At 57.4% G+C, this 12225-nt stretch overlaps 1 protein-coding gene across 2 annotated transcripts; it reads right to left on the minus strand.

Moving 5' to 3' along the window:
* Positions 1–943: 943 nt before the first annotated feature.
* On the minus strand, positions 944–12209 carry ZC3HC1 (zinc finger C3HC-type containing 1). Of its 2 annotated transcripts, none has more exons than XM_062592892.1 (10): positions 11835–12209; positions 9564–9675; positions 9215–9365; positions 7370–7453; positions 6654–6781; positions 5144–5301; positions 3828–4053; positions 2944–3150; positions 2532–2741; positions 944–1463 (listed from the first exon to the last, which is right to left on the minus strand). In XM_062592892.1, the coding sequence occupies exons 1-10, from the start codon at positions 11966–11968 to the stop codon at positions 1395–1397; spliced, it is 1479 nt and encodes a 492-aa protein (XP_062448876.1). In that variant the 5' UTR covers positions 11969–12209; the 3' UTR covers positions 944–1394. The 2 variants fall into 2 exon arrangements, with proteins under 2 accessions (XP_062448876.1, XP_062448822.1); XM_062592838.1 differs by having other exon boundaries at positions 2944–3153.
* Between the last annotated feature and the right edge of the window lie 16 nt (positions 12210–12225).

Consider the following 12225-nt stretch of genomic DNA (forward strand, 5'->3'; position numbering starts at 1 on the left):
CGCAGCAGCTGCAGAAAAGCAGGTAACAGGCCCCAGGCTTGAATTTTCCTTTTTTTTTCGTGTTGCACCTGGTACCTGTGACTGCATTTCCTGCTTGTGAAAGCTGGGCTTTGCCCCCTGCTTTGTTGCCGTCCTATTTTGAGGTTGTTTGGCTCTGCAGAGCAGGCTCCCCCCACGCTGTGCCATGGGGTTAAGGAGACAATGATATTCAACCAGAGTCAAGTGCACTTGATAGGGGGATTCAGGGCTTGTCACACTGGCACCATTAGCTTTGGAGCACAGGGATCAGCCCTAACTAATGTGCCCATCACCTGCCTGGACAGAGGGCATCCAGCAAACACCTCAAAGGGGTATGGGGCAAGGAGAGACACAGAGGAGGCCCCAACAGGGGGGAGTGTTTTCCAGGCACACAGACCGTGCTGTGGTTAATTCCTGTCCCAATACAGCTGGTGAAACTGAGACAGGGCCTCTGTTTGGGACCAGCGTCCCCAAGGCCTAAGGGCTGGATGTGGAGCCTGGCCGTAGGAAAAGGGAATGACAATTCCCATGCCTTCGCCCGTGCAAGCTTGGCTGCAGCAGACCAGGATCAGGCAGTCCAGCAGCACCTGAGTTGCCTGCAGGGTCTGAGCCCTCCCCAAAGCTCCCTCCACAACATCCTCAAGGACAGAGGCAATGAATCAGGCTACACATCCAGCCCCTGGTGGGTCGGGCATGGCCAGATGCCCCCCCAAACCCGCCTGCCCAAGGCAGATCCCAGCAGGTGCTGTGAGTCCACAGGCACCTCCATGACTATGGGTGCAGAAGTGATGCCAAGGCCCCAGAGGAACAGCCAGTGAAGAGCTCAAGGCACGGCCAGCTCCCAAGGACACCCTGGGCAGGGGAGCCAGTGAAATGAGGAAGTGGGAAACAGGAGAGGAAGGCAGTGACCCCACAGAGACAAGTGTAAGAAAAAAGTGAAATGTTTTATTCCTACCTGGCATCACTTCCCTGCACTGCTGGTGGCAGCTCATGGCTCCCCCCGGGGCCTTGCTGGATACAACAGTTGGCCTCACGAGGAACCACATCTCCTCGCTCACCTCGTGGGCCTGCAGCGCTTCCCAGCTCGCCACAAACAAGCCTGCAAGGGGCTGTTGAAGCCCGCAGGGCCAAGGGCCACAGTGGCAACTTATGAAAGCAGGGGGACTTCAAAGAAGGCAACCGGGAGAGGAGGGGGTCCCAGTGGCCACCTGGGGCCATCTGGTGCAGGGGCTGCCCGTGGCCTTTGTGGCTTGCGTGGGCCTCCTCAGCACCCCCTCCCCAGAGCACAGAGATGCCTCAGGAGCCACTGCAAAGCAAATCTCCACTGGACTGACGCGATGCCTTGTGCCGATGGCGAGGCTGTGGCGGCAGCCTGTTCAGGAGGAATTCATGCTCTCCCACTGCCGGAAAATGCGGAACACCTTACAGGACTTCACCGAGAGGCTCTGCAAGAGACAGGAGCAAAGTGATGATCTGAGATCAAGGCACCACATGATGACATGCAGCTGCCACCAGCCCCAAGCACCCCTATCCAAAGCATGCAAGGAGAAGCTGTAGCAAGGAAACACTGAAATTTCATAATCGGCTCCAGGACATCATTTAGCTCATTTTCTTTGTTAGTTTTATTTTCCAGCAGAAGAAACAGGGAGAGGACAGCAAGATGATGGCAAGTGAGAAGCAGGAATAGACTTCAAATATCCCTACTCCAGCTGGGGCTTTTACCTCCAAAGTTTTGCAGGTAACGGTTGCCAAATGGTTGGCACTTACCTGGCTAACAGCTGTATGTGGCACAGCTGGAAGGGACCAGCCCTGTTGGGGATGTAAGTTATGGGAAGTGCTCAAGACACTGTGATGAAAGTGATGAAAGTGATGAAAGACAAGTGATGAAGTAGTGGTTAAGACTACTCCACTGATTTCTGCAGCCCTGAGTGTGGCTGAGGAAAGCCTGAAGGAGGCATCTCGAGATGGCTATTGGAGCTGAGGGGATCCAGGTAGGCAGTGACAGGTGCCCACTGCTCCCTCTCACTGCCCTGCACCTGCTCAGGGAAAGCTGCAGCCTGAGCTCCACTCCCTCAGCTTGGCAAACACACCACTCCAGTGGCCCAGGGCTGGCGACTGTGGGCCCCAGCTGGCAGGACATCTGCAGAGTGGGGCTCTCTATCAGAACACGAAATGAAATTGGATCTTGGGCAGCGCAGAGCCACTCTGGAGAGCTTGCTATTTATAGCAGCCCTCAAACAGATCAGTGTGCAACACTGCATTAACAGATGAGACCTGGCTGAGAGGCTGTCAGCACAGGCAGAGGGGGAGCTGAGACTCTGCAGACACAGGCTTGGTCCTAGCCACCCAGTCGGCCTGGTTTGCTACTTTGGTTTTAGCCCAAATGAAGCTGATCTGCCCCAAGCTCAGCCTGTTGGCTTTCAGCCCAGGGAAAGGCTATAGAGCAAGCAGTGTCTGAGAGCTCAAGGATGGATGTATGGCTTGGTTCAGGACTGGCGATCCTGCAGGCTCACCACAGGCTCCGTCTCAGGCAGTCTGTCGCACTTTCTCATGGCCAAGAGTGTGTTCAGCACCACTTGCCAGCCCGGCTCTGCCTTCGCAGGCTTCTTGTCCATCTGGGCCACGGAGTCCTCTAGGGCTTCCCCTCCTTCCACCACGTTGACCCAGGGACACCAGTCGCGATGCTGCATGCTGGGGTCAAAGAAGCTCCTCACAGAAGTGTCCTGGGCGAGAGAGATGACGACAGTGAAGGAAACAGTGACAGCACGGTTTTAAACAGACCCTAGTGACAAGATAAAACCTCCTCCTTGCTCTGAACTGGCTCAGTGCTGTCCTACTGTGACAACACCGGCACCCGGATCAGGAACACCCGACCTGGATCCCTCTCCATCCCACCCATGCTCTCATTGTGCCTGTGCCACTCACTGAGCTGCTAGAAGAGCAGAGCCGTGCCCGCTTGGCCCTGCGGTGAGGGCTGGATGGCACCTCCACGTTGTCCCCCTGCCCCATGCTGCGGGTGACGGGGCGGCTCCTCAGCACAGGGCTGGTAGTCTCCAACTCGCCTCGCTCCATGGGGCTGGAGCAGTCCCAACCCCGTGGGTGGGAGATTGCTGGGGACGGGCTCTTCTCCTGCTGCTGGTAGAGAAAGGACACGGAATTAGCAGAGCTCCTCTGGTCACTAGGTTGCCCTCTGCCCAAGGGGGACAGTGACAGGGTGGCCCTGCCCCCCTTGAACAAGAGATGGAGGCTCTTTCAGCTGTCCTGGTAAGACCCATGTCATCTTCCCTTCACACCAGGAGCACCTTGGATGCGTCTCATTGCACGTGGGTGAAGGCACCCCTTGATTTGGAGCACCCCAAGTCAAGACGTTTACAGGGATCCTGGCCAGAACAGCCTATTTTGGGCTATCCCACAGAAGTGTCTGAGGGTGTGAGGGGCAGGAGGACAGAGAGCAATGGGCAGTGCGAAAGACAGCGACAACCCACTTCCATTGTCCATTCCTCAGTCAATGGCTGAGGACTTAGCACACTGCCCAGATGAGCCACTTCTCACGGCAAGAGGCAGCTACCTGTCCAGAGACATCACTGTAGGGAATGGTACCTTGCACAGTCCAGCTGGGGACTTGTACCTTGACCAAAACCAGCTGGCCTCATCCCTCTCAGAGATAGCTAAACCCCTCACACCACTGCTTGTCAGCAGTAGCAGACACCCAAACTACATCAGTTTTGACTGCTGCCCACCCCCAACGATGTGGTACCACCCAGACAGCCCGAGTGCATGGAGTGATCCAGCTGAGCGCTGGGCCATACCTGCTCAGAGCCCGGAGGAAGCGTGTCCTGGCTCCGTGTGAGCATCCTGCGTGGAGACATGGGCACCGGCGGGAAACGCTCGGCAGGAGCCAGCGGGGTGCTGCTCAGGCCGCAGGAGTCCAGCTCCAGCCCAGCAGACTCCAGCTGGTGGAAGCCCCACAGTCCCACCTTCCTCATGCAGCGGGAGCAGGTGATCACAGAGAGGTGCATGGAGCCGGATGCAGTGCTGGGGGGACAGAGCCAAGTGACAGGAAAAGGTGAGAGACAAGCCTGGGCCCTTCCCTAATATATCGCAGCTTTCAGAACAGATGCAGGTATTTGGCAAATTACAGGAAAGGTCACAGTCACAGGTACCCAAGCCAGCACTTTTGAAGACATCAGCACCCCTTGGCTGAGGTGCAGACAGTTACTGGTTTTGTAGCCCAGTACACTGAGAAGTAAAACAAGTTAAATTAAACCCTTCTATAGCTTTGACTTAAACTGGCTCATTTATGCTTTCGTTTGCCACGGACCAGGACAGTAGTTACGATATGTCAGGTGAGGGTGTTTAAGGATGTCATCATCCCCATCTTCAGCCCCTCCGACTGTGCAGCCACACTGGCAGCTCCGCTCTTCCCCTCCAAAAGCCTGTTATCAGCCTGCACCGTAAGAGATCACCTGCAGCGAGATGCCTCAGGCATGAACAGCGTGGCTGTTTCACTCTCAGCGCACGCTTTGGAAAGCGTGAACCTTCAGGCCATGAACCTGCCCTTCCTTCCTGCAGGCCTGACGAGCAACGAAAGCAGTACTGAGGGCGACCTTTCAGGTAAATCAGCTATGAATGGAACAACCGGCAGCTCAGAGGCCTTGTTTCAGACTTCACAAACTCTGGGAGACACTTGTTTTTGGTTAGCTTTGCACTGGGGTTTCTGAAAGTCTGTTTCACAATTTTGACAGCTGGAGATAAGCTTTTGATGGAGCACTGGAGCAGGTTGCCCAGAGAGGTTGTGGAGTCTCCTTCTCTGGAGATCTTCAAGGCGTGCCTGGATGCAACCCTGTCTAACATGCTCTAGGTGACCCTGCTGAACAGGGAGGTTGCACTAGATGATCTCCAGAGGTCCCTTCCAACCTTACTGATTCTATGATTCTGTGATTTTATTAACAACAGTGAAATAGGGGGCAGAGAACATTTCACAGGAGAGACATTCGCATTTCTCCAGCCTTGGACAGGTTTCACTGGCAATCACAGCAAAGTGCAACAGACACTCCGGATTGTGCACAGAATATTTACAGCCTGTACCAGAACCCTTGCTCACAGGCATTACCCACATACTGACCTGCAAGTCCAGCCGCACAGAGCCAGGACGCAGGCAGGAATGTGCACTTGCAGGATTTCCGAGGCAAACTTCATTAGCGGTTTCTCTCCCTCTGTTTTGTGCTCGAGTTCCTCTCCGATCAGCTGCAGGAGCAGGCTGATATTCTCCTCTGTCAGGCACTGTGGGACAAAGCCAGCAGTCAAAGGTAGCGCTCGCGTTCCTTCAGACCGAGCCCCGACCCCAAAGGAGTTTGGGGTCCAGACTCGTTCATGCACCTTTCGTTCTCCCTAAGGCCACGTGGGGACCATGGAGCCAATCTCGGCTCTGCTGCTCATGGCAAAGCACGAGTCCGAACAACCCCAGCTCGGCAGTCTGATCCCAGGGTGGTACAGGGGCCGAGTGGCTGCCTGCGCTTGGACAAACCGAGAATGCTTTGGGGGCATCACTGAGACATAGGGAGAAAAGAGCCCCCGAAGGCCACTGATGGGGCTCCAGACCTTGCTGCTAGTAAGACGGTTGGAGAGTTGCATGTAGAGTGATCTGTACACATGGTCTGTGCGTTGGTTTTAAGCCATCTTTTCTCGGGGGCTCTGCTGGTTTTCACAGCTCAGCCAGCTCACCCTGGTGACCATAAAATGCCTCTGCTATTTCTACTGAATGGATGAAGTATTCCCTGGTTCCCATACAGTTTCACACTGTTGAGAGCCATCTGTTTCCCAGCGATCGAGTGCCCAACAAGCCAGACTTGGCTGAAGCGGAGCACGGCCTGGCCAGGTCCCCATGAGGAGGCAATCTCACACGTGTTCCTGCCTGTGGCTCCTCTCCAGCCTTTCCTGCCCGAGCTCATTCTTCCCTCCTGCCCACTGAGCGTGCCCCCATACCTGTCTTGCCCTGGCAGCCTCCCTGTACTGCACTCACCAGCCTGCTGGACAGGCTCCCTTGCCTGCGTGGGCCTCTGCCCACATTTCTGCTCTGGGAAAACCTCTGGCACCCCGGACTCCTGACCTCTCCTGGCACAATGATGGTGCCTAGGTCTTTCAGGGGATCTCAGTCATTTGCCGGAGGGGTGATCCACAGGCTGGTGCATCTCAGAGATTCCCTGGAGGTAATGAACAGTGGTGAGAGCTGCTAGGGAAAGCAGACGCCTGAAAGAGTCTGTGGGACCTCACATGCCTTCTGCTGGGCACCAGAGAGCATCATGTGTTGGGGAAGGTGCAGAGCAGGAAACAGATATAACAGCCCACTTCACACTGGTGACATTGCAACAACATGAGCTTGCTGTGCCTGGGCTCATCAAGGGCTCACAGGGATGAACCCTTCTGAATTCCCTTTAACATGCTTTGGGAAACGCCAAGACAAGAGCACGTGACAAGCACACAGGGTGGAGCGAAGCCTACCCAGAAGCCTGAAGTTTCCAGTTTGAATCCTCAACCTCACAACTGTTCCAGTCAGGATTTGCACAGCACAGGCAGGTCTCGTGATGCCACTGGGGACGTCAGCTCCCCAGTCATGCAGGCCCCCAGAAACTCACCATGTTTTTCATGTCTTCCGCTCTGAGGGAGGGCAGCTGCAGCTCCAGCTGACACAGGCTCTGAAAGCGATCCAGAAAGTCCTGGAGAAGGGCTCTGGGCTCATCCACCAGCAAAAGAGCAAAGCGATCTAGTAAGAAAAAGCAGGAGGCCTTAGTTGTGACACCAGCCTTCCCACCCCTTCATTATTCTACAGGACAAGAGAGGAAAGAACAAAAAAGATGTTCTGATAGGGGTCTTCTGGCCTATAAATAAAAACTAAGCAGTCTTTTTCCTTTGCAATCACCCTTCTTAGTGCAGCAAGGACTCCGATGATCCATAAAGGTCTATCACCCCTTCAAAGTGTCCCAAGTCAACAGTCCTCCCCCATCTTCTCCCAGTTACAACCTGAACGGCATTTTAACCGCCCTGGAGAGGACGTCATATAAAGTTAACGGAGCCAGTACTGCCTCGTGGGTACAGCCCTGGTTTAGGACTCAAGATCTGGAGCTCTAGCTGTGGCTCAGCTGTGAACTTGCTGAGGGTGCTCAGAGGCATCCTTTTGCCACCCTGTGCTTCAACCTCCCCTTGGGGAAAAAAAGAGACTGCAACACTGTCTGCTTTGAGACCTTGTGGACAATCTGCTGTTACTGCAAGGGGAGGTGAGAGCTACATCAGAAAGGCAGAGAGTAAGTAGTAATCCCAGGCTTGTGCCCTAGCTGAGCTCTGTAAGACGAACCTGGGCAGGGGCTGTCTGGCCAGAAGCAGAACTTCTCGTGAGCGGTGCACAAGGCCTTCTTCAGCTCCACACAGCGCTCCTTATCTGCGAGGCAAAACCGACTTCTACTCCCCTGTGGAGACACCTCCTCAGGGAAGAGTCGGGAGAAGGAACTCCGGGAGAGGGCACCCTCCCCAGGGGCTTCCCTGCTCCCAGCAGCCAGGTTCCTCCCGTTCGGCATGGCTCCGGGGAAGGACATCACACGAGGCTGCAGCTCGCGAGCCTGAGGCTCTCTGCTTACACTCACCTCCCTCCCCGAAGGAGCTGGCAGCTTGCTGCCCCTCCAGCCCTGCCCTCCCCCAGCTCTGCCCAGCAAAGGGAGCGGTTCCTGCAGCAGTGGAGACAGACCGGCTGAAGGGATCGCTCCAAAATGGCAAGGACGACTAGGCCGGCTCCACTTCCCCGCAGCCAGAGCCCTGTCCCTTTGCCGGGCACGGCGACCACGGATGAGAGGAGCCTGCCACGCTGCACTGGCAGTGCAACAGATGCTTCAGTCCAGCCACCAGTGCAGGGACTGGCTGCTCTTGCTGATTTTACCACCCTGGACTGCTGCCAGCTCCTAGCTAACTCACTTGACTGCTCCTCCCTGGCTGCAGGGGCCAAATCACAGCCATGTCTGGAAATTAAGTACCAAAACTTTTGTTGGGAGGTTAATTTAACTTGTTCAAACCTTACAGAATGAAACCATTCATTTTTCAAGCTACATTTGCTATTCTTTCCCACCTCCAATTACTTTAGGTCTTCTTAAACCAGTGCAATTACTAATAGAATAATTAGGTCACAGTTTATTTAATAAAGACTGTCTAAACAAACAGCAGACATGAATATTCAGAGTGACCCAAAAGGAAATTCTTATGCAGCTCCCTATCACGCATACCACGCGCTGTGCTTGTCAGACATCGGGCTGCGCTTTGCCCTCTGTTATCTCGCAGATAACAGCAGCAGGGACTTGAACCAAGCAAAGAAAGTTGAGAAGGGGGCAATGACACTCACGTGTGCCAGTCCCAAGCAGAGGAAAGTGCAGGTTTGGGCAGATGTTAAAGCAAAGGCCGTCACTGGGCCATGCTGTGGCTTGCGAGTGTCACGAGGCCGGCGAGCTGCATGAGCCCAGCTCCCGTCTGGGGCAACGCTCACGCTGCGGGGCCGAGAGCCTCCGCTGCGGCGGAGCACGAGGCTGCACCGCAGAGGCCGGCATTTCCGTTGCATTCTCGGCCCCGTGCCGCCAAACGGCGGGACCGGAGCTGTTCCTGCTCCCCGCCAGCAGACTGCCCTGGATGCTCCTGTCCTGTGGCCTCTGACGGATCCCGTGCGCAGCTCTGGGCACACGTTCCCACCGTCAGGACTAGCCAACGCTCTACAGCCAGCGGAAGGAAAACAGTGCGAGGCCTAGACTGCAAACTCAGTAAAGAGGACAGGAAGGGGAGTTTTACTGCTGGTAATTCACACTAGCTTAAAGGGAGCAGCGGAGGAGTTTATGAACAAAATTACACAAAGCGAGTGCCTTCAAGGACTGACTTGGTGACCAGCTGTCACTGCCAGGCCTGCGCCAGAAAAATAAGCAGAGAGCAGCAGACCAAGCAGTCTGGAAACCTGTCTCTGATCATGGGAGCAGGAAGTTTTATGTTCTTGCAAATTAATGGAAAGAGTTACTAAACTCGCAGTTTATTTTCAGAGACGCCAAACACCCAGCATCACCCAAGACTAAGGGAGCTGCTTACACGAGCAGCGAGGCGCGTGCTCCCAAAGCCTGCGTTTGGGAGCACCGACCCCCAGGCCTGTCCTCGGCAAAGACCCTGGCATACGTACACTTGTTGAAATCGAATGCCAGCTGCAAGCTCACGCAGAGGAAGGCCTGGCAGCTGGAGCACTTCAGCATGTCGCACTCCACGTTGGTCCACCCGTATTTGGCACACACCAGGGGAGACAGCTCATGGGGTTTGCCCGCCCACTTCAGCGGGTGCTTGCGTTAAGGATAAAGCTCAATCGTATCACAGGATGGCCAGCCTTAGCACTTAGACAGGTCATTTCTCCCAGGGTGACCCATCAACAGAAAAAGAAAAGCCTCTAAGAAGATGGAGCCCGAGAGGAAACTGCAGGGAGGGTCACAGCAGAGCAGGGCAAGGGCTGGCTGAACACTCAGCATCAGAAAGGATATGGTGAACGTTTCCACTCTGCTGAAATAGGCCTCTTTGCTCATTGACTCCAAAGAGGCAGCATCAATTTGCGAAGATCCGTTAGCTGATTCTGACCAGACAGACGTGTCTTTCCTAAAAGGAAACAGCAAGTCAGCAAGCAAGACACCTGCGTGGTTCTGGAAAGATTTCATGAATGCACTGGGGAGGAAAAAAAAAAGTGCATTGCACCTTTTCTACCATTTCATCTTTCAGGCTTAGGCTCACAGCAATCTCTTCTCCAGAAGCCCCTAAGCCCTGGCTTTTAAGTGGCTATTTTACTAACGGACCAATTAAAAACACAAGAGCGTCAAGCAAAGCTGCGCGCTAAACGTTTCATGATTATTGGCGGCGGCGGCTCACAGGGACTCGATGCGGGAAGCGGGAGACGCAATCCGGCTCTCGGAGCCTGGCGCAGCCACATCGGCGACTGCGGCGCAGCTCCGAGGTTGGAGCTGCACCAGAGCTCCGCACGCCACAGGGGCTGCGGCGCGCCGGGGCAAACAGCTCCTCCGCTTGCTGGATCCCGGTCGGAACCGCAGCTCCCGCGCCCTTACTGACAGCCCCGCGCGCGGGGAACGGTTTGTAACTCTGCCTTTCAATAGCTTAACATCTGGGGATGGTTTAAGCTGCATCTCAGAGGTTGAGCTGCAACTCAAGGCGACCACAGCAGCTTGGATCTGGGATACCCCCAAAGTTCCCCATTGCCTCAACAAACCAGTGCCCTCCAGTACCTCCCAGTGCTCTCCAGACCCTCCCAGTGTCCCCAGGCACCTCCCGCTGTCTCCCAGTACTCCCAGTGACCTCGATGCCCTCCAGCACGCTCTACTGCCTCCCAGTCCCTCCCACTGCCTGCCAGCACCACCCAGTGCCCACTGCTGCCCCCCAGTGCCCAGTACAGCCCAGTGCTGCCTCCTTGTGCCCCCCAGCACCTCCCACTCTCTACCAGTCCTCTGGGCCCACCCGAGCACTCCTAGTGGCCATTTTTTTTCCCAGTACATCCCAGTGCCCCACAGTGATTCCCAGTACTCCCCAGCATCTCCCCGTGGCTCCCAGTGCCCCCCCCGGCACCCTCCATTAACTCTCAGTGACTTCTAGTACCCCTCAGCTACTCCCAGTACCCCCCAGCACCCTCTAGGCACTCCCAGGGACTCCCAAAGCCCTCAGTGACTTCCAGTGACCCCCAGTGACCTCCTGGAAACCCTCAGTACCTCCCAACAACTCCCAGTGACTCCCACTGCCCCCCCAGGACCCTCCAGTAATGCTCAGTGACTTCCAGTACACCCTAGTACCTTCCAGGGACTCCCAGAGCTCTCCAGCAACCCCTCAGCGAATCCAAGTAGCACCCCCCCAGTGACACCCAGTACCCCCAGCAATCCCCAGTGCCTCCCAGTACCCTCCAGGCCCTCCAAAACCCCCTCAGTACTCTCTAGTGCCTCCCAGTACCCCCCCAGGCCCTCCAACAATCCCCAGTGCCTCCCAGTACCCCCCCAGGCCCTCCAGCATCCCCCAGTGCCTCCTAGTACCCTCTAGTGCCTCCCAGTACCCCCCCAGGCCCTCCAGCATCCCCCAGTGCCTCCCAGTACCCTCTAGTGCCTCCCAGCACCCCCCCAGGCCCTCCAGCATCCCCCAGTGCCTCCCAGTACCCTCTAGTGCCTCCCAGCACCCCCCCAGGCCCTCCAGCATCCCCCAGTGCCTCCCAGTACCCTCTAGTGCCTCCCAGCACCCCCCCCAGGCCCTCCAGCATCCCCCAGTGCCTCCCAGTACCCTCTAGTGCCTCCCAGCACCCCCCCAGGCCCTCCAGCATCCCCCAGTGCCTCCCAGTACCCTCTAGTGCCTCCCAGCACCCCCCCAGGCCCTCCAGCATCCCCCAGTGCCTCCCAGTACCCTCTAGTGCCTCCCAGCACCCCCCCAGGCCCTCCAGCATCCCCCAGTGCCTCCCAGTACCCTCTAGTGCCTCCCAGCACCCCCCCAGGCCCTCCAGCATCCCCCAGTGCCTCCCAGTACCCTCTAGTGCCTCCCAGCACCCCCCCAGGCCCTCCAGCATCCCCCAGTGCCTCCCAGTACCCTCTAGTGCCTCCCAGCACCCCCCCAGGCCCTCCAGCATCCCCCAGTGCCTCCCAGTACCCTCTAGTGCCTCCCAGTACCCCCCCCAGGCCCTCCAGCATCCCCCAGTGCCTCCCAGTACCCCCGGCCGGCGGCGGGGGGCGGGCACCCCTCCCGCGCCGGCGGGGCCCCGCCGCGGCCGCCCTCACCCGTCGGGGCCGGCGCCCTCCGGGGCGATGCCGCCGTCGATGAGCTCGCGGATCTGCTGCGGGGTGACGGCGGGCGGCCTGCCCCGGCCCCCCGCCGCCGCCGCCGCCGCCGCCACGGCGCTGGGCGCCGCCATCTTGGTCCCACACGGTGCGCAGGCCCCGGGAGAGGGAAACGGCGCCGCGCCGAGGCGTTCCGCCCCCGCGGGACCCGCCACGCCGCAGCACCTGCCCTACCGGGGTGCTCGGCGCTGCACCCCGTCCGCGGGGCGCTCCCGCCGCCGGCGCTCCATTGCTCTCGCCTGAGTTGGCGGCGGCGGCCGCGCCGGCCGAGCTGCGCAGGCGCGGGACGAGGCAGCCGGCTCTCGACTGCTCACGCCTGCCGCTGCCCTCG

This window comes from Rhea pennata, chromosome 1 (genome assembly GCF_028389875.1).
Source record: "Rhea pennata isolate bPtePen1 chromosome 1, bPtePen1.pri, whole genome shotgun sequence".
NCBI lineage: Eukaryota > Metazoa > Chordata > Aves > Rheiformes > Rheidae > Rhea > Rhea pennata.

Coding starts and splice junctions, on each gene's coding strand:
- ZC3HC1 (XM_062592838.1), bottom strand. CDS start 11,968: ATGGCGGCGCCCAGCGCCGTGGCGGCGGCGGCGGCGGCGGCGGGGGGC. Junction 4,054..5,143: donor CTGTGCGGCTGGACTTGCAG/GTCAGTATGTGG, acceptor CTGTCCCCCCAG/CACTGCATCCGGCTCCATGC. Junction 1,464..2,531: donor TGCCTGAGACGGAGCCTGTG/GTGAGCCTGCAG, acceptor TGTCTCTTGCAG/AGCCTCTCGGTGAAGTCCTG.